Below are 22,778 nucleotides of genomic sequence, written 5' to 3' on the forward strand. Positions count from 1 at the left end.
CAAACCATGAGGCGGTTTCTAGTCGTACTTGCTTCTCTGCTGAGTATACCCCAAATGCAAGGTAAGCATCACTTTTTGTTTGCTCTTTTTTTTAAATTATTTTTTTAATTGTGTAGTAGTTTGATGTGATAAGAATTATATACAGTATATAAAGACTTTTTTTATATTGGAATGATGGCCGATGAAAAATTGAACAGTTATTGGGTCATCTTTAAGTTTATGAAGAAAGACATGATGATAATTAATAAATAATGCTAAACTACATTTCACGGGAATACAAGGATGTAAAATGCTTGAAATTGTAGACTTCTAATGCTCAAAAACTCGATAGCCACTGGCCAGCTATCAGAAGATGACACACTTCCGCCTTATTAAAAAAAAAAAAAAAAAAACAAACAAAAAAAAAACATTACTAAACTCGTTGGCCCCTGAATCTACATTTAACAAATGTACAGTAATAAAAATAGGAATACGAAGCCAAGAGGAAGTAGCATTTTTAAAAATAGTAATATGACTGTAAATAGTTCTGTGTTACACTGTTCTGTGAATATTCATTTGTATGACTTTTGTTTTTCATACGTTTTTATTTGTATTTCCTTTTTGAATTGTTTTGTATCTTACTAATTTGACATTTATGTGTCTTTTTTTTCCTTCTATTTCTCAATTGTTTCCTGCTGAATTTCACGTGATGTAAACACTCTATATTAAATAGGCACTCTATTCAGTTTCCAATATTTTCAACTGTTTCATGCATAAGATAGATCAATATGGAAGTGTGTGCTTGGCTGACGTGTTATGAAAGTGTTTATTTATATTTGAGTGCAATCGAGTTTGGAAATCTTCTTCCAAGAACACTAGGATTGTGCGCTGTGTGACGTAACACACAGCCGCCAACTTATTCGCCGCCAAAAGTCGGCCCCCTCATATGGTTCTTACTCGACGTTTTTTCTTCCGCAACGCTCTTTCCCATCTAGCCGGCCAGGCAGTGTTATTTTCGTCATACATTGACTCTAACAAAAAAAATTCGTCAACAAACAATTTTTTCACGACGATGATGAAACGATAACGAGCTAAAAACATATTTTGTGAGACTAATACAGTAGGTGACAAATGCCCATTTTTGTCTGACAAAACGAGAACGAGACGAAAATAGCAATAGTTTCAATCACATGTTAACAATGTGTGACATTTTATGTGTAGTTAGCCTTCATCATAGCAGTGTCTGGTTGTGTCACTCATGTGATGTGCAGCGCCCCCCATCTTGGACAGAAAGAATGTGCAATGCTGCTTTAGCCTTTAAAGGTCTTCTACAACAAATTGTAATGTCCGTAATGAAGTCAGTATACATCTCGCCTAATGCAATCTTCTGATATGCTTGCAAGCATGACCAGTTGTTTTTCACTGAAACTGCTGATAGTTAGTTTTGCCTCAGATAATCATGTACTTTAACTGCCAACAATAAGCATGGACTTTTAACTGCCAACCAGCAAGGCTCATCACCTATTTTGTAAAATGAGCCAATCACCAAACAGACACACCGCCTTTTAAGTACAGCATATAAGCAACGCCAAGCTCTCTGCTTGGCGTGCATTTCTCTACACCTTATGTTCTGTCATTGAATGCACCCAGACATTTCTGAAATTCAAACTGTGCAGTAATGATATCTTGCCTCCAGTCTTTATTCTGCAATCCAGTCTAGCCGTCTCACCTGAATTGAAAACGAACACGCGGAGGACCTGAAAGACGCCTCCAAAAGTAACTACGCGCGGGTCTTTTAGGAGGCGATCAGACTGGGGAGCGGTGACGTAGCGGGAAGCGAGTAAAAAGAACCAGAGAAAGTGAAAGTTATCGATTGCATGTTGTGGCAGCCTGCTATTATTTTGTGATTTGTTTATCTTATTGTTGCCAAAATAAAGTAGGGAAAGCCATCATCAACTCTTCCAACCCCCCCCCCCCCCCCCCCCCCCCAATCTGGGCTATTACAATACAAATGTTGAGGCGCAGGCGACGCAGAAGATAGTTGCGGAGGTGGTCTGTCCGACTGTTGATGCCGCACAGAGGCTGTCAGTTCACGAATTTTAGCATCGGGTAGAAGCCAGCAAGCTGCATTGTCCAGGGTTTTGTCCGATTTCTTTGCCGTGTCCAACAACCACCCAGTTGGAAGCTATAGCAGATTTCTGGCGGCTATGGAATTTCCTAAACTGCGTTGGAAGCCTTGATGGTAAACACGTTATCTATCGTAAAAGCACCGAGGCACTCTCAAATAGTGATGATGTATCAAGTGTGCGAATTGTCTGTAGTTGAAAATTAAACATCAAAACAGCTCTTTTGACACCAATGGCCGAAACTACGAAGCCGGTTTTCCGGCTTTGCAGGGTAACTTCGAGAGTAATTTCATTACGTGCAGCCTATCTTCCCAGCTAAGTGAGACTACGAAAGGTGGCTATGTTGGAACCGGGGAGTGTTGCCATGGTAACACACGCCACACGTCAGACCTGGTCGTGTCAGAGTTAGACCTTGTTTAACCCCAGGATTCTGATTATTACTCTATTTAAACAGCACTCCTCCGCGGACGTGTCTGCTTGGCAATGACAGCTTACCTGGACGACCCGTACGACATTGGCGCGGATTGTGAGGGGCTCTCTTCGGAGGATACAAGTTTTTGGAGACCGCCAGAATCCGCTGGCGTACCCGGACGATGTTCTCCATGAAAGATATAGATTTCAGCTGAGGGAATTCGTTACCTGTGCCAGCTGATAGAGGTGGACATCACTAATGTAACCCGCCGAAGTCAGGCCCTCACAACCGCGCAGATTGTGTGCCTGTCCTTGCGCTCTTTCGCCAGCGGACAATATATGTATTCCATCCGTGATGCTGAATATCTAAGTAAGAACACTGTATGCCGTGCGATTCGGAAAGTGGTAGTAGTGGGGTATGGAAACGCTTCAAAATGATTGTTGAAAATGCTATACAGAAACCTGTGTCAGCTTCGCTGAATGTAAACCAATGTGGAGTTTTACTCTCATACAAGAAATATTTTTAAGGAACTTTTCCAGCGTTATTTCGTTGTGTAAATCCATTTATAATAATAATAAAAATATGTAGACTATTTAGACATTGAAAAAACGTTTTGTTTTTGTTTCTGCCAACTCGAAGAGATTAAAATGTCAAATTCACTGATAGAGCAGACACACAAATATAATAAAAAAAAGATATAAATGTTTATTGAATATGCAACTTACAGTCTTGTTTAATTGTGAGAATTCGTTGCAAAAGATGGGCTTTGATTTATTATCATTAAGCACATGTAGGCATCGTCTCAAATGTGATCACACACATCGCAACATTGATCAGGCTCGGGCCGGGTCGGGCTGGATTTTTTTAGGCCCAATCTAACTTCTTCTCTGAAGATAGACATACATATTCATACAGTCAATGGGACTAAACATACAATCATCCTGCATCATGTGGTGATGCACGATAAAATATTTCTTACAGTTAATGTACCAAATCTTATTTTATTTTCCTGACAGCAGGCTTTATTTCTTTTCATGGACATAAGCAAACTGGCATACTGATGCATTCACATGATCTGTAATTCGCTGCCAAAAGACCAGTCGCGCTCTACTAGCTGAAGCGGTGTTGGATTTCGCGGTGAGGGTGGATTTGAATTCCTCATAACTCCGCATGATTATTGCGCATTCCTCCTCTGCGAAGTAAGTTGCCCGTGCCATCATCCCAAGTAGTGTTTGACTCTGGTCTCCGCCCCCTTTTCTGTGAACGCGCAGTAACTCTGATTGGGTTGACACAGGTTCGACTAATCAACCTCATAATCAGCGTATTAGCACCGATTGACCACAAACTAGATAACCAGGTTTTGTCAACTCCGGTTACCTGCTGGTAAACAGGATTACTTCTGGGGAGGATGAACTCCGTTTGTAGTATAGGCCACAAACCTGTAAAATGTAGATAAGTCACAGACTCACAGCAAACATATGTACACAATAAATGATAAAGTGCACCAAACAAAAATATGACAAAGTGATAAAAAGCTGGCAGTTTTTGGCCGACTGTGTCACCGCTTCATGTGCCCATTTGCTTCCGAACACACGCATACTTGTCTCGGAGGTTCTTCCATTTTTTTTTAATGCAATCGTTGAGCCCCGTATTTTCAGCAATCTCCTTCCACGAATTGCTTGCCATTTGGTAATCTTTATAATGTCTTGACGAGACATTGTAGAGGTTGTCGTACTTGCGGACCTCTGCGATGACACTCTTGTCGGCTTGGTCCATTTTTGCGTGTAGCACATCAATGTTTGAAAATGGTGGTGATTTCGTGCTGAACCAGAAACAACAGTCTGAGCGAACCAATCACAGTCCATTTGCGTCACGTCACCACGTGCTGACGTGACACCCAGTCAGATTCTGTGGAGGTGCACGTTAGGCTACGGCGGAGGGTCGTAAATCGGGTCTGCCTTGACGACGTAGGTCTGCCGCACAAGCATAACTCGGCCTTAACTCAGAGAAGTTTCGAATCGTTTGGATAGTAATGAAAGGCCTTTACCTCAGCCTGAGCGAGGATTTCCGCAGCAGGGTGTTTTTGATTAGGTAAACTTCTAGAGAGCATCTAACAGTTCATCGACGCAACCAAATGCTAGCGACCAGACTCCATGAGCCAGCCAATAACTCAACTGACTCAGTCTAATGTACAGTATTTGATTGGCGGAAGACGATTCATTGTGCTGAAAAAACAACGTCATGAAATCATTGTGGAAAAAGACGTGAAAAAAAATTCTTTGTGAAAAACGCTTTTTATCCTGTAAAAATTAATTGTGCTGTAAAACAGTATAATGAAATAAAAAGGCTATCATGGAAAAAGGCATCATGGAATGAAAAAAATACATTGTGAAGAACACTTTTTGTCTAGTAACATATTTTTTATAATAATATTACCTTATTTTATAATTTGTCTGTTATTTATCAAAATGGTATTTAATTCAAAAGGTTGTTTTTATTTATTCAATTCGGACCCTTTTGGGTTTCCATACCGATTGGGCAACGAGGTGGTGCGTTCACCTGACTTTGAAGGCAGCTGTGTGTGTTTTTGTGCTCCACTTGTTTGCCGTCCAACCTGTAATCAATAAAAAACAAAAGTGTTGAATTTTGATATACAAATATATCTACCGAGCCTTTGCCTTTGCCACAATTAGAAAAAAACAAACAAACCGAAATGCAGTGGTAGGGCAAATTATTGGCAATGTGACTGAGTTACATTTAAACAACTCCTAGTTATTAAGAAATGTACAAATGCATGACACAACCTGCAATAAAACACGGGTTCACTGTATAACTTAAAATTTTTGATGACTGATTGAGCAATTGGTACTTTGAGATGTGATTCTGATATTGTTTATTTGGTGGGGGGATCTTTTTTTAGGGTCTGAAGCAGAAACCAAGTATGCGAAGCTGGGAACAGACATTCATTTGGCCATCAAGACACCTTTCACGTTAATAAATAAGGACCAACTCTACTGGAAGTTCAACAAAACGGTCTACATTTTAAAAACGCAGAAAAACAAAAAAGATATAGAAATATATGATGACTACAAGGAAAGAGTTGTGTTATATTTAAACAACTCCTTGTTATTAAGAAATGTACAAATGAATGACAGTGGGCCTTATACAGCAGTGCATTCGAGCAAATCAGACAAGACTGTGAGTGAATACAACCTTCTCGTTCAAGGTATGCCATTGACATATTGACCTATATTGACTATATTACACTCTACCCCTTTCAATCACTTAGCTTATAGGCTTATAGACACCCCCACCCCCATTCTCCTCTTTCACTGGCCAATAGGCCCCCACATGGTGTAAACCGGAAATACATCTCGCTGACGATAGCACCAGCATATTAGTAACTAGCTTAGATGTTCAATGTATTTCTAGTTGTTGTTTGTGTATGTGTTTCTTTTCCTTCTTCTCTTGTATTTCTTTTCTTCTGTCCCCCCATAATCCCTTCCTGTTCGCTGCTTTGTCATAATAAAAATGTATTTTGAATGATCACAATGGGAGTATGTCAGACTCTCAATGTGAAACATTAAAACTGTTCAGAATCCGGGCACTTTGACTTCCATTCTCTGTGTCAAACAGCTGAACAGGACAGGTTTAAAAAAAAAAAAAAAAAAAAAAAAAAAGAAAAACAAAAAAGATATAGAAATATATGATGACTACAAGGAAAGAGTTGTGTTATATTTAAACAACTCCTTGTTATTAAGAAATGTACAAATGCATGACAGTGGGTCTTATACAGCAGTGCATTCGAGCAGATCAGACAAGACTGTGAGTGAATACAACCTTCTCATTCAAGGTATTCCATTGACATATTGACCTATATTGATGCCTGGGTCAATCTGACCCAGGGAGTTTATTAATGTAAATTCTAAACTTAAGTTGATGAAAAAAATTGTATGTTTGTATCATGCCTCAGGTGTAATTGGCCAAGGAACATTATAGCTCCTGAAAAATTATATAAAATATTAAGGTTAAACATTCCCCAACTTAAACAGACTTGACGGCAGAATATAACTTCCACCTGTTGACTTTACAGCCCCAGTATTGCCCGTCAAGATGAAGGTGGCATCGGTGTGGCTTGACTCAGTTTCCTGTAACGTGACAGTAACGTGCAGTGCTGACAAAACACACCTAAATGCCACTTTTGAATGCCACAATGATGTCTGCAAAAAAGGTGAAGGGGAACTACCCAATGACCCAGAACATTTGAGGGCCTTCGTCTCCAATACCTCTATCGTGTGCCAACACAGAAACGAGGTTAGCGAGAGGCAGGAGGAAATGGAAGTTCAACAAGTTTGTAGTCAAACTGACGGTAAGTAGAATTAACATTCAGTCAAGTGTCCGTAACACAGAACTCATTCAACTCAGGATTTGTATTTGTAGCCTTTCATGTGGCAATCTAATATGACTGGTACTTTAAAAAAAATAAATAAATAAATTCATTTTGTTTCAATTACATAGCATCAAATGGAATGTCAACAGCCACATGGATCAGGATATCAGTAACTTTGGTCTTGGCTTTGCTTGGATTTGGTTTAATGGTCTGGTGGATTATTTTAAAAAGTAAGTTTGGGTCGTTGTTGTCACATTCGGCTGCTTGTCATGTTCTATTTCAGAGTGTGGGCGGTGTTCCCTGGACGCAGGTGCATCCAATGCTCATCAGCTTTGTATTTAAACGCAGGCAACCCCAACAAAGGTTGCCGAGATATTAACTTGCTGGTCGCCATTCCCCACTTGTACTTTCTAGTCGCATTATACTTGCTAGCTTGTTCGTCAGTCGCTTTGTGTTTTGTGATTCCTCTACCTTGTGCTGGTATTAAGTATATTTATTTATTTTTAGCTCTCTGCCCACAGCTTAGTTTGGTATTATTGATCCCCCGTCTACCTATTGTCATGGGCCCATTTTGCTAATCCCCCTTTTTCGCGATCGCGTTTGCTTTTGTTTGTATTTAATAAACCCTTGTACGCATACCCTCGATTGTTGCCTGCTCTTGGGTCTAGTCTTGCGTTCCGCATTCGCTGACCGTCACAGGTGTTGTTACACTTGAGTCCTAAAGGTGTCAGTAGTTTTAGATGGAAAGACCGCACCTAGTTTGAATTACCCTCTTGTAAAAGCTGGTTGCTTAAAGTATTTAAGTGAAAATGTATTCATTTAAAACAAAACATCACGCCATTTAGGACTACAGTCCTTCTGTGACGTCAGTCATACACTGACAGACTCAAGCACAGATGCATGTGATAATGGCTATTGATAACATGAAGCTGGACAGGAAATCTGGGATACTCGCATTTAAATGGCTAATATAGTACTGGAATTGATCATATCACTGCTCTCATAGCAGACTTCACAGATGTAATGAATTTAATTACCAATTTCTCTACAATTACAAATCAGAAAAATGAAATTCTGTTGTTGTTTTTTTTTTTTCCATTTCATTAAACAACATTCTTTCCACTGGAATGCATATAATAAAGGTGTTGTCTTTCCCTTTAAATAGTTGCTTACAACCACGCCAATTAAAGACTAGTTCTCACCATAATGCTACCTACATTATAATCACCCTGGTAGCAATTCAATTACTGTGCCCTAGTACAAAACTGATTCCAAGCCATTTTCCACTTACCCTAACTATAGATGAGTATAATTTAATATGAACCCTAAAAATAATAAATTTACCATATCTGGACAATAGTCCTAAACATCCCCTTACATTACAATACATTCAATACTACTACTCAAACCCTAGTCCTCGTACCCCCCAACTTCAGTCCTAATTGTTTCCTCTATTAAACTAAAGCCGGAGTAGCTTTTAGTGACATAGCATCCGTCACAGATCAGATCCGTCTGTTATCCGCCAGACACGTGTATGCATCGGCCATAGGATGAAATAGGGAACAGTTTTGTTGAGCCATTGAGATAATATTGACATTTCACGCAAGATCACCGCGAACAAACACAGTATTAAAAGATCCTGTCTGCCAGCATTTTGCCTGTCCTGTTTTCTCTCTCTCTCTCTCTCTCTCTCTCTCTCTCTCTCTCTCTCTCTCTCTCTCTCTTCTTACTGTATACAGTATAATTTCAGGCTTGCATTCAAATGGCATCATTTAAGCAGATGTAAATTAACACCGAACACCTTGTCTTGATTGTTTTTTGGTGCTAACACTGTGAGACACCATCAAATTATTGGCTATAATCTGTGGTTAATGTTATTTTGAAAATATCTGCCCAACAGGAAGATGTACCACCAAGCAAACAGAAATTGAGGATTATCAGGTAAGTCCTTATCAGAGCTTGATTTTCTTCATGTTAAATTGAGATAAGATAAGATAAGATAAGATCAGATAAGATAAGATAAGATAAGATAAGATAAGATAAGATAAGATAAGATAAGATAAGATAAGATAAGATAAGATAAGATAAGATAAGATAAGAAGGCCTATATTGATCTCACCATGAGGAAATTTTCGGTGTTACAGCAGCAAAGATATAAGTCACACTGAGGCGACGGCATGATGTAGCCGTTAATGTATAACATTAGCAGCAAACATTCGAAAACAAACCTATGTACGCCAGAGGTTGCGCTAGACATTTTCGTTGTCTGTCATTTTGACTGACAGGGTCATAAAAATCCGGTCATAATCTATTTTTACCCGTCACTTAAATTTTTAAAATGATAATGATGACGTATTCAATAGTATTTAGTTTTCATTCATTTTTAATTAATATTGTAACGCTTGCTTGGCGGCGAAAAATTAGACACGGAAGTCGTGGTATTTTTCTCCCTCTTTTTACTCTGCTTACCGCCAACAACACCAACAAAACAACAACTCCACCCCCAAAGAAAATAGGCAACTATATAGACCCCAATCACCAACGTCACACAATGATCTTAATTGTGGTTGTCAGCCCAAAATCTTCTAAATATATATTAAATGCATCTTACCAGATATAAAATGACTACTACAGTCTGTGGTGATTGTTTGGTGCCCAGATTTCTTGTCGAATTACAGCAGTCCATCTCGGTCTCCTCTTCGGGTCTCTCAGAATACGGTAGAACTTCAAGTCTCTCCGTCTATCTTCTCTGTTACTGCAACCAACCGCCACACACGCCTTCACCATTTTGATTATTAATGTTAACGAGCAGAAAAACACGCCGTAATAGGAGGCATGTACGTAGCGGTAATGTGTAAACACGACGAGCTGACACACAATATGGCGGCTCCAGTCAGGGGGCGGAGTTGTGACGTCATGTGATTGGGGTCTATACACAGGCGGCAATCTAGTCCACCGATTGGATGACGCGCTGGCACACCGGGTGCACCAATAAGAACCTCGCGTTGATGTGTCAATCACGGTGCCGCTGCCAGACCCCGGTGACGCTACAATATTCTGACAGAATAGCCGACAACGTCATGCATTAAGAGAGAAAATAGCTAATTAATATGCTCACTCGCCACCCTGTGGTCTGGGGTGTGAATTGCAACCTGTCAAAATGATGGACGGACTTCAGTTTTTTCCGTCACCGTTTTAAAAAACCGGTCAACGACGGAAAATATTCGGTTAACGCGACCCCTGATGTACGCATACGCAGTGTTCTTTGTATATACACATATACACATGTATAGTCACACTCACATGTAAATATGAAAACACTCTAAAGGTCTGTACATAGTACAGAGGAAAAAAATAGGTGGCAGTGCGGAAGTGCAAATATAAAGTACAGAATTGGAAGCAAAAAATACAGTAGTGTGGTATATTGGGTATTGCACACTAGCATCACAGGTGCCGGACTGCACAATTGCTCTAGTGTCCGGCAGTTTGTACAAACTACCTAATGTTCTTATTAAACAGCCTGATAGCAGCAGGCTGGAAGGAGCGGCGGAATCTCTCCTTTGCACAGCGAGGATGTAACAGTCTATCACTGAAGGAGTTTCGGAGTGCTGTTAGGGTGCCCCGGAGGGGGTGGGCCGGGTTGCGCAGCATTGATGACAGCTTTGCCATCATCCTCCTGTCCCCCACTGAGTCCACCGAAGAACCGAAGCGCAAAATACATGTGATAGCCCAGGGCTGACGTGTCCAATGAAGGATCAAAATAATTGTGTGAACAGCTACGATAGCGCATGGGTTAAGAATCACAAAAAGGTGATACATCGGCTGCTGCAATGGTGCAGCGCACGGGTGTATGTTTGCAAGTGCCTAGCCCATTGATAGTCTTTTTGTGGTGAATGACAACTCATGTAGACAACAACACAGTATAGTATTGTAATGCTTTAGCGAGAGCTCACAGAAGAAAAAATATCGCAATGTTAGTTTCAGTTGCTTTGTTAACATGTGGCAACAAAAAATAAGAACAGCAACAAAAATACAACGAGCTACTTTCGGGCGCAACGCAGCAAACAAGCCCAGACTCCGCTACCACCAGAAGGACTTCTCTCTTACAAATACATCATACCACAATCGCGGCTATTCACTTAAAAGTGACAGACATTTATAGATTTTAATGTATATAATGCTACATAATACTGTGGCGAGCAACATGGTGAATATCGAGAAAAACAGGATATATGTTTTACATTTACTGCTGTAGTTCCCCATACAATGCACAGCCATAAGAGACAGCACTTTTTATTGAATGTAACACTCAGAACATAACCACTGCAACCATCATTCTCAGTCATGGTAGCCAAAAATATTCATCAATCATTGCGGGTGGAACAGAGAACAACATACTCGCTACAATACAAAAGCACCACCCAGTGGTCACAGCCAATAACAACTGTTGTTGAATGTAATATTCCTAAACTGGGGCCAAGTATACAGGTCGATAACGACAGAGGTGCACGATGGGCCCAAATAAGTCCGGGAACACAACGAGGCCAAAATCAATAAGTACCGCCTCCTTGTCCAGCAGGTTCCGGTACAAATTAACTCATGCTACCTGTCAATTCTACAATGTGCCAAAATTCATAGTAGCTGAATAATAGTTCAATATTTTCATTTGATTTACTTGCAGATGAACGATGTCCAAAATGTTGATGATATATATGACGAAGCCATCTCTTTGCCTAACTCCATCTAGTCCTTGGTGACTCATCACACAGGACCAAGGCAGACAAGCCACGCTTTAGTTCCTAAACCTCCACTGGAAGTGACCACCATGGAAGAATCGGAACAAAGCAGAAACCCATTGTTAGCACTGTAACAATGTAACGACCGCGCTCTGTGCTCTCAATGCACCGTAATGATCATTTTGTATTTTTTTCCTAAACGTATCATCTATTATAGCTTAGTAACATCAGCAGAAATGTCTCTAATGCGCTTCAAACACAACTTAACAATTTACCTATTGTCTTTTATTTAGTAGTATGTTTGAGTGGTGTTTAATTTTACTGTCTTGTGTTTTATGGTACCACAGAGTAGCTTTCCAATGTCGTTGTTTGATCAGCTTGCAATGACAATAAAGGAATTGAATTGAACATCATCAAAGAAAGCGGGATAACTTCAAGAACAAAACTCAAAGATGCAAAAACTCAAGCAATGCTGGTTTTGCAGTGCAATGCATTGAATTGCACTGTTCCGATACCATTATTTTAGCACCTGATACCGATTCCGTTACAAAAAAAAAAAAAAAACAATACTTTTCTGGCTGCTGTCATCGTCCTCATCTTTAAGAAAAACTCCTGGTTGCTTTGCCTCACCTGAATCTCTGACCAACTAGGACTATCATCTGACAGCACTATGTTTACAACAAAAAAAGCTGGTGGTATAAATGCACTGAATTACTGAACCAAAATGTTCACTTCTACTCTGTGTTGTTACCAACTGGTAACCAAATGGCATTGCGTTTTGGTACCCAACACTACATGCCAGCACAAGTCATTTTCTTTGTCTGCTTGTGGTTTATGGCGGTTAGATACAAAATCTCCAAATGATTACATACTGTGTGGCATCGGTGAATTATTTGTTAGTACTCACTGACACTGATGCCAGCATTTTGGTGTCATATTGGGGCTCCTTCCAATACTAGTATTGGTACAACACTGATAGTGAGTGATCTCTACATTGGAGAAACCGACAAACCCTTAAAAAACGGCTAGTCCTGTCATGTCCGGAGTTATCAGTTCATTTGCAACACAAAAGAAATACCTTGAGGACATTGTTATTGTCACACCTGGGTGAGGGTTGTCACGTCTTGGTATATTCTCTTCCTGCTTTATTTTGAAGCCTCACCCTCCTGTTTCCACCACTCAACCTTCCTGCTGTCTCACCTGTCTCTGATTATGATTACCAATTGTTCCCACCTGTGTCCTATTCATCATGTGCTTAAATTGTTTGTCACTCCCTAGTCTCGTGCCAAAGTGTCTTCGTCCTTCGTCTTCACTACAGCCCAGATTCATAGTCAAAGACATTCTACGTTGTGAGTTTATTCATAGTATTCTACAGTTTGTTTTTTATGCTTAATGCAAAGTCCTTTGTTATAGTATTCTACTCCAGTGCGTTTTTTGCCTGGCTCTCTTGTTTCCCGTTTGTACCATTTAATTTCATAGCCTGTTATTTCCTCCTTCTGGAGCGCCCTCAGTTTGTTACTGCTTCTGATTATTTGTGTTCATTAAAAGACTGAATTCTGCACTTGAGTCCACTCCATTCCGTCCAAGTGTGACAGTTATTGATTTATGCTGTCACTTAAGCCCCTTTCACACATACCTAAACACCGTTAAAATCCTGGGATTTAATAGGGTAGCGCTTATGTGGAGGGTTGCCACCTTTCAGAAATGAGCAGTACGGAACACCCCCCTCGCGCCCAAAATTGTACAGGGAGAGAAAAAAAGGGACATCCCCAAAACTCCTAAAATGCATAGAAATGTATCTATTCATTTATACTCCGTATTAGTTCAATACGGAACGCAACATTTAATTCCCGATTTCTGATCGTTCATTATTTTAAGGGACAGGTGGCAACCCTACTTATGTCTGAAAGCAATTTCCCGGGTCGACTAACAATGAGATGACGCGGATATTTGCTGAGTCGCATCTTAGTATAATGACCGGGACTTTCCCAGGAAGCGATATGTGTGAAAGCAGACGTTAAATTCCTGGGTCACAGCGCGATGACGTATATAACATGGCGGGCCGATCGTCATTTCGTCTTGCTTTGCAGTAAGGCGAAAAGCGGTAAACAAACATCGCAATTATCAACATGGCAAACTGGAAATAGCATAATTAAACTGAAAACATAACGGAATTAAATTGGTATTGGATCGTAGAGCCGAGGAAGAGTTCATCGTCCATCTTTGGAAATGTGTGGTTTATTCTGTTGCCGATGCTGACCAAAAATGACCTAATATCCGGGTTATAAAATCGCGCCAGCCGGCGTCTCCGCACAGAGTGCGCCGAGTCGGCAACACAGAACAAGTGTCCAACCCACGTTAACCCTGGGATATCTCTCCATGTGTGAAAGCACTGACGCGGGATTTAGCCTCACTTTGGAATTTCAAATTTCATATAAAGAAACTATTTCGAGTTAATGTGAAATGTGGGAACAACCCAAAAGAGTCCAGTTGCCTTGGCATAGGTTTTACAAGCTTCATCTATTTGAAATTGGTACAAATGCGGAGTTCTTTTGCTTGAATGTGTTGCAATTGGTTTGTTTGCGGTTTCTGGAAGAAAAGATTGTGGACAAGTGATGTTTTCCTTCATTCTAAAGAGCGGGCGCTTTGATGATGTGGATGATGCGTAAGGTAGCTTTTGACACAGGGCATCATTGTGATGTAATGGCTCGAATCAATTCCGCAACCCCCACAGAGCCCATTGCTGCTTTTCAATTCCGCTGCGAATCGGCATGACTACAAAGTGTTACGAAATGGTCAAAATTCAAAATGAATTGTGTGGATGGTAGACTTGCAGGCAAGAGTGTAGTATGTGTGTACGACGAGCTGAGACAGACCCGAGGACTCAGCGACGCACTTATCACAGTTGACCATGTGGAGTTTCACGTCCACAAGATCATCATGTGCAACAGCAGCCCATACTTTGGGTGAGTATGTACCAAATAAGTAACAATTCCGGTTTGAGTAAAGAGCTGTACACTTGAAAACCCACAATTGTTTATGTGTGATGGTAGAAGTATTTCTCAAACGGACGTCTGGGGACACATAAAACAGTCACTCCTAATTTAGCTTTGGTCAGTTAAAATCTCTAGTGATTGTGACATTACACGAATCAGACATCTATGCACCAGTATACTGTGTCTTTTATAGAATTAGAGGTACAGTGGGGAGAACAAGTATTTGATACACTGCCAATGGGAAAACCCATTGGCAGTGTATCAAATACTTGTTTTCCCCACTGTATATTAGAGAAATAATTAAAAAATTCCAAAAATATATAAAATGAACATATTAAAATTTCCCCTTGAAAAAAAACTTTATTTTCATCACAACCAAAACACTCATCAATTTGTTACTGTAATTAAGTCGATACTCAAGTTTTTAAATCTTTATTGTAGGGGTAAACGTTGTAGTCACGAGTGGAGTGCTTGGAAAAATGTCACCCCTGTAAGTGGTCTCTGGTCCCCCCAAATGTGCATGTTGGTAATTTGTTAAACCTGCTATGTAATTTTTGCAAAACAGAAATTTTGAAATCATCTTTCTGTGTCCCCGATGTTTAGAGCCCTCTTTCTACGTTGGTCCACCCCAGACCAGAAGGTCTATGCCATACAAGGTCTAACAGCTCACTTGATGCAGCTCTTCATTGATTTTGCCTACACTGGCTGTGTGTTGGTGACAGAGGACAATGTCAAGGACTTGTTGATAGCCGCTGATAAGTTTAACGTCTCAGGCATCGTCGAAATCTGCTGCGTGTTTTTAACAGAGCAGCTCTGCCCAGAGAACTGCATCGGTATCTGGCAATTCACGAGGAACTGTCACACCCCACAGCTGCAGAGCAATGCCTACCAATATATTTTATATCACTTTGAGGAGGTTGCCACCTCGGACGAGTTGCGACAACTCTCCATGCAGGACTTCGGTGAAATTCTCGACAGGGACGACTTGATTGTGAAAAAGGAAAACATTGTTTACGAGGCCATTCTGCACTGGATTTCACACGAGCCCTGGGAGCGAGGCAGAAACATGCCAATCCTCTTGGCTAAGGTAAATCGCAGAAACAACCACAATAATAAAACCTTATAAAAACTACAATAAGCTGGGTTCCAGTTAGATGGGAGGTAAGAGCACTCAAATACTGAAGATAGTCATTATCCATGTAGATTACTTTAATAAACAACCTCTCTTACCAGAGTTGTTTCGACAGCTTCATGCTAAAAATATGAATTCCTTCGTAGACAACTTGCCAAGAACAAAAAACAATTGACAACTTTGTGTCAAACAAGTAGGTGAATAGTGAGATAGTTTAAAGCGCTTTGAGCGCCTTGAAAGGTGGAAAGCGCTATATAAGTATAATACCATTTACCATTTAGACAAAATCACTGGACAATTGACAAAAAAAAAAAAAAAAAGCTACAATGCTCAAATAGGTTGAAAGTTTTGTTTTCTCCTTGAGATAACTGTTGTTGTGATTTGGTCTAAACAAATATAAGTTGATTTGATTTTATTTGACTTAGAACACATCCATAACTGAACAGTATGGTCACATGCAGGTCACAATGTTTTTTTTTTAGGTAACCTATTCTGGTTCCTCGGTTTTATTATTATTATAGTTATTCTTTGTTCCACAGCCCCTTTGAGCTCAATTTGTACCCCGTAGAATGCTTCAAAATGCACCAAAATCGGCAGGCAGGTCAAGACAGGTGGAATCTTTGACACCTTGTAAAGAAAAATTCCAAATACACTATGTAGCGCCCCCTGGCAGTCATTCTTTGTCCGGCTGACGCTTTGATTCCTACTTTGACCCCCTCAGAATGCTTCAAAACTCACCAAACTCAACAGCTAGGTGAACACTGGTAAAAACTTTGATAAAATATATATTCAAAAAAAAAAAAAAAAAAAAAAAAAAAGCGTCCCCTAGGAAAACAACCAACATTTCGTTAATTTTTTTTTTTCTTATTTAAGTTGAAAGAGGAGGTAACAACGCGAGGGTTAAAATTTAGAACACATTAGTACTATATGAATGGGATACGGTCGGGAGAACAAGTATTTGATACACTGCCGATTTTGCTGGTTTTCCCACTTGCAAAGCATGTAGAGGTCTGTAATTTACATCATAAGTTCTCTTCAACTGTGAGGGACGGAATCTGATACAAAAAAAACAGAAAATCACATTGTATGATTTTTAAATAATAAATTTGCATTTAATTGCATGAAATAAGTATTCGATACATCACAAAAATCGAACTTAATATTTGGTACAGAAACCTTTGTTTGCTATTACAGATACCAAACATTTCCTGTAGTCCTTGACAAGGTTTGCACACACCGCAGCAGGTATTTTGGCCCACTCATCCATGCAGATCTTCTCCAGAGCCTTCAGGTTTCGGGGCTGCTGCCGGGCAACACGGACTTTCAGCTCCATCCATAGATTTTCTATCGGGTTCAGATCTGGTGACTGGGTAGACCACTCCGGGACCTTAAGATGCTTCTTACGGAGCCACTCTTTAGTTGCCTTGGCTGTGTGCTTTGGGTCGTTGTCATGCTGGAAGACCCAGCCACGACCCATCTTCAGGGCTCTCAATGAAGGAAGGAGGTTGTCTGCCCAGAGCTGGCGATACATAGCCCCATCCATCCTCCCCTTAATACGGTGCAGTCATCCTGTACCCTTGGCAGAGAAGCAGCCCCCAAAAATTATGTTTCCTCCTCCATGTTTCAAGGTTGGGATGGTGTTCTTGGGGTTGTACCCATCCTTCTTTTTCCTTCAAACACGACGAGCCGAGTTTAGACCAAAAAGTTCAATTTTGGTCTCATCCGACCACATGACCTTCTCCAATTGCTCCTCTGGATCATCCAGATGGTCAGTGGCAAACTTCAGACATGTCTGGACATGCACTCGCTTTAGCAGCGGGACCTTGCGTGCGCTGTAGGATTTTAATCCATGACGGCGTAATGTGTTTCCGATGGTTTTCTTCGAGACTGTGGTTCCAGCTCTCTTCAGGTCATTGACCAGGTCCTGCCGTGTAGTTCTGGGCTGATCCCTTACCTTCCTCATGATCAGTGATGCCCCACGAGGTGAGATCTTGCATGGAGCCCCAGAACGAGGCAGATTGACCGTCAACTTGAACTTCTTCCATTTTCTAATAATCGCTCCAACAGTTGTTACCTTCTCACCAAGCTGCTTGCTTATTTTCCTGTATCCCTGATGTCCTTACACAGCTCTTTGGTCTTGGCCATTGTGGAGAGGTTGGAGTTTGTTTGTTTGAGCATGTGAACAGGTGTCTTTTATACAGGTAACAAGTTCAAACAGGTGCAGTTACTTCCGGTAATGAGTGGAGAAAAGGAGGAGTTCTTAAAAAAGAACTAAGAGCCGAAATATTTGCTAGTTGGTAATGTATCAAATACTTATTTCATGCAGTTAAATACAAATTTATTATTTAAAAATTATACAATGTGATTTTCTGGATTTTTTTATTAGATTCCGTCCCTCACAGTTGAAGAGAACTTATGATACAAATTAACAGACCTCTACATGGCTTGCAAGTGGGAAAACCAGCAAAATCGGCAGTGTATCAAATACTTGTTCATTCCAAAAAAAAAAGAAATAAAAAAAGGTTTCCAAGTTCCAACTATTTCAAATGAACATTGACAGACGCATACATATTGTAGCATCTACAAATCTACTATGTACTAATACACATTCAGCAGAAAAATATCACATTATTTTTCAATTAATTATACCCACCTGGACGCCACAAACTATGTAAAAAATTGGTCCAAGATATTAGGAAGACGCTTGCCGTTAGTGATAGCCTAATGCTAATGCTATGCTAATGCTACGAGTTACATTGAGTGTGTAAAGATCATTCAGGACAGATCTTTATAGGCTTCAGCAAAATTGCATCTTCTCTTTTGCCAAGATAAGACAAATCTTACCATGTGTTTCAAAACAAGCAACGGGGAGACTGGCGAGGACACTAGTGGGTGAGTTGGGGGTGTGAAGCACATCACATGACTGAACCAATGATATAGGATGTTTTTAACTGAAGCCACTCTTGGCCAATCACAGACCAGTTGTGACACAAACTGCACCGCGGCATATTTTCTTTAAAAGCCGAACAAATAGCTAATGGGTTGTGCCAAACGCTGGACACATCACTGAAAAGGCTGAGTGTCCGTCCTAAAACCGGACAGGTGGTCCCCCTACACATGAGTGACACTACCAGACACTGCTACGATTCAAAATGTCACAAACTGTGAACATGAATAGAAACTATGGCGCATTTTCGTCTCGTCAGATGAAAACAGACGTTTGTGTCGTTATGTTTTAGTCTCCTAAGACACATTTTTAGCTCGTTATAGTCTCGTCATCGTCATAAAAAAATTGTTCATGACTATAACAAAATATTTTCGCTATAGTCAAATTAATTATTTTCTTTGTTTTCGTCAACAGTAACTATAATCTCCCATTTACAATCTACATCTGCATACCATTGTTAAAACCTATACAGTTTGCTGAGGTGACAACCTCACTGTAGACAGAGTTTCAAAACCCCATCAATGACTTTACGCCAAACAATTGATCCTTTTTTAAAAACATAGCATGTTTAATAATCGTCCCTTTCAACTCCAATGAACACCCAATAAACAAGATGGGTGAAAACCACAAAACAATTGATAACCCTCCATTAAAAACTTGGCAGTGAAATGTCTCCCATTTTGACAACTTTGAACCATGCCCCTTTTACACAACTCTGCCCGAAGACCCATTGCACTGTTTGTTAACTAACTCAGTGTATTCTAACAATGAAGCAGATGAAAACTTGTGCTCTTTCAATGCTTAATTTGCTGAACCTTTTGTGATAACAAAAAATATTCTTGCTACTGCATAGGTCCGTCTCGCACTGACCAGTCAGGAGTACATCACCATCAACGTGCTGACCAACCAGCTGGTACAGAACAGTCGCGAATGCCTGGAAATGGTTACATTTGCGTCACGCGTGATAAACCATATGGCTGTAAACTCCGTGTCTGCATACTGCAACCTGGTAGCACGCCCCCGCCTGCCTTCTGCCATCCTCCTGGCCATTGGCGGCTGGAGCGGCCCAAGTGCCACCGAGTGCATTGAGGTGTATGACGTCCACGCCAACTGTTGGGACTATCTATTCGAAAATATGGACCAACCTCGAGCGTACTGCGGCGCCGCCTTTCTCAATGACGCCATCTACTGTCTGGGTGGCTTTGATGGTACAGAACACTACAACACTGTCAGCCGCTTCGACTTAAAAACGCGCGCTTGGCAGGAAGTTGCACCCATGCACTCCCGACGGTGCTATGTTAGCGTCACGGTCCTAAATGGCTGCATCTTTGCGTTGGGGGGCTATGATGGACACGTAAGACTAAAGACTGCAGAGTACTACAGGCCGGAGACCAACCAGTGGACTCTTGTCACCAGCATGCACGAACAGAGGAGTGATGCCAGCTGCACCACTCTCAATGATAAGGTGGGTGGAACCTGTCCACCAATATCTTGTCATTCTGGCCTACTTGAATTGGTAAGCCTTCAACCAATGTGATTCTAGATTTACATTTGCGGCGGTTTCAACGGAAATGAGCCTTTGCAAACAGCAGAATATTACAGCCCAGAGACCAACGAGTGGACAGTGATGGCGCCGATGAGCAGCCGTCGCAGTGGTGTCGGAGTGATTGGCTTTGCTGATCACATTTATGCAGTAAGTACAGTATAAGAGTAAGTGAAAGTGACCGATATGTCCACCTTTTTGAGACATTTTTAACACAGATTTAATTCTGCAAAATTTCACCACACGTTTTGAGACACATTTTCAACATTTATTTATTTTTAAATGTTTTCACACATTTGGCAAACATTTTTGGCTCATGGTTATTTTCATTTTTCAAACTTTAAATTACAAAAATCTGCTTGAGATACACATGGGAATTTCTATATACATAATATTGGCAAATTTATTACTCACCTGCCTTGAGTCACTTATGAATTAACATGAAATCCCATTCATACTATACACTTGAAGGATGCACTGAAATTAAATATTGTCACCTGGAAACCCAAATATGAGAAAACTGAAGCCGAAGACCGAAACCATTAAAAAAAAAAAAAAAAAGTTTTTTAAAATGGGTATTTCAAATATTTTTATTTTAAAACACAGTTAAAGAAACACTTGGTAATTTTTCAGTTTTGGTCGATTTAAGCAACGCCGGTGGACAAAAGCGGCAGTGTTTTGCCTTAAGGAAGACTGCATTTCCCATGATGACCAGCGCACACCCGAAAAGTGTCGTCAATCAATCAATCGATCGCTCGCTCACTCACTCGCTCACTCACTCACTCACTCACTCACTCACTCAATCAATCAATCTCCTAGTCGTCTGCAGATTGATTAAACAACATTTCTGTTTCCAGAAGGATGAATAGTAATAAGGTAATTCATCCAATTGTGGCTAAACAATAGCATATGACAGTTAGCAACCGTGTGGCTTAGTGTGGCTACCCCTACCCCACCCGAACTCGTCAGTGTTGACAGGGGGGTAGCCACACTATTGCAGAATTTGCACGAAAGCGTTCGCATCGACTTACATTTTTATAGCGAATGGGGAAAGGAGGAGGTGACATATGCTGTAAAGCAGTCAGCCCATTTGTAGTTTTTTTTGTGTGTGTGTGTGGCAGAGGTTAGGGTTAGGGTTCAACGGGCTCAAAGTTATTTAGTGCTGGTGAAAGCGATACCGACCCCCTCAATATTTAAAAGAGGTTTCATTCAACTAGTTGTCAGTCAACATATTATCACAAATGTTATGAAAATATTTAATAAAGGTTGAAACGCTACTTAGTGATGCTTTAAGGCAAATATTCAGATTTTATTATTTTTTTGTTCATTTATAATTACTATTTTACAAAAGCTTAATGCTTGGAATTACAAAAATATTTATTTAATAATATTCATTTGGTGCTGACATTTCAACAATGTACAATGTGAAAATAATATTAAACACAAAGTGTTTAACTTGACCTACAATAGAATAAAAAGCATGTTCACAATGGTATTAATAGTCTGCTATTGGTTCACAGACTCCCTCTTTGTACATTATTTTCAATATTTGTATTATATTTTGGTGTTCTTTTATTTCTATTTGTATTTCTGGATGGTAATTGAGGGGCTCTTTTTGAAACCTCTTCGAGTGGTAACGGAACATCTTTTTAACTGATTAAAATAACATCAAGAACACATTTGAAGTAGGGTGTCTAGTTTGGTTCTTATTGTACTTTCACTCAAGGTTGGAGGTTACGATGGTGAAGTCCGACTGACCACCGCAGAGGCCTACAACCCCCGGACTAACAACTGGATCGAGTTGCCTCCCATGCAGTGCCCTCGAAGCAACTTTGGCATCGAAGTAGTGGAGGATTGTCTCATTGTCGCCGGAGGTTACAACGGCGTCTCCACCACCAGTCACGTGGAGTACTATGACCTAACGACCGGTCTATGGTCCCCTGCCAGCGATATGCGGATTTCCCGTAGCGGCCTGACTTGTTGCGTGATGACTGGACTCTGCAACATGACCCAATGTGCTATCGTTCGAAACGATCTACCATTCCTCTTCCTAGAAGACGATATGACAGAAATAGACGATGATGTCTAAATGTAAAATGTCAATTACGCTGGGAACTGAAATAAATGCAAAACAGCCTTATGACCAAGAGGGAAAAATGAGCAGGAAACAAGGCATGAATAAGACATTAGTAAAAAGTATGATAAATCATATTTTGTTATTTTGTGATTTTTTTTTTTTTTTTTTTTACATGAACAACTGAGACAAATTCACAAATATTGCATCTATGGTCAATAACATTTCTTATTTGGAGATCCTTTTTTTATTGCTTGCTTCTGTGATATGGAATGGATACAATAATTATTTACAATACACAGTATATTTTCTTATTGCTGAACTATGAGACCCAACCCAGAATTTGACAATTTAAAAACAAGTGAGATTCCAGAAGAAAAGTGAGTCTTATGAAGAAATAAAAAGACGGTGTTCATTTTCAGACTCCAAGACATCATTTTTAG

At 40.3% G+C, this 22,778-nt stretch overlaps 1 protein-coding gene across 5 annotated transcripts; it reads left to right on the top strand.

The window, feature by feature from the left end:
• LOC130929616 (kelch-like protein 10) lies at positions 1-22,622 on the top strand. 5 transcript variants are annotated; one of them, XM_057856932.1, is made up of 10 exons: positions 1-61; positions 5,438-6,370; positions 6,611-6,886; positions 7,036-7,137; positions 8,808-8,848; positions 11,589-14,609; positions 15,243-15,726; positions 19,572-20,183; positions 20,262-20,411; positions 21,988-22,622. In XM_057856932.1, exons 6-10 carry the CDS (start codon positions 14,452-14,454, stop codon positions 22,348-22,350), a joined length of 1,767 nt encoding a protein of 588 aa, XP_057712915.1. In that variant the 5' UTR covers positions 1-61; positions 5,438-6,370; positions 6,611-6,886; positions 7,036-7,137; positions 8,808-8,848; positions 11,589-14,451; the 3' UTR covers positions 22,351-22,622. The 5 variants fall into 5 exon arrangements, with proteins under 5 accessions (XP_057712915.1, XP_057712916.1, XP_057712914.1 ...); XM_057856933.1 differs by having other exon boundaries at positions 5,438-6,342; XM_057856931.1 differs by having other exon boundaries at positions 5,438-5,743.
• The last annotated feature ends 156 nt before the right edge of the window (positions 22,623-22,778 follow it).

Source organism: Corythoichthys intestinalis, chromosome 14 (genome assembly GCF_030265065.1).
Source record: "Corythoichthys intestinalis isolate RoL2023-P3 chromosome 14, ASM3026506v1, whole genome shotgun sequence".
NCBI lineage: Eukaryota > Metazoa > Chordata > Actinopteri > Syngnathiformes > Syngnathidae > Corythoichthys > Corythoichthys intestinalis.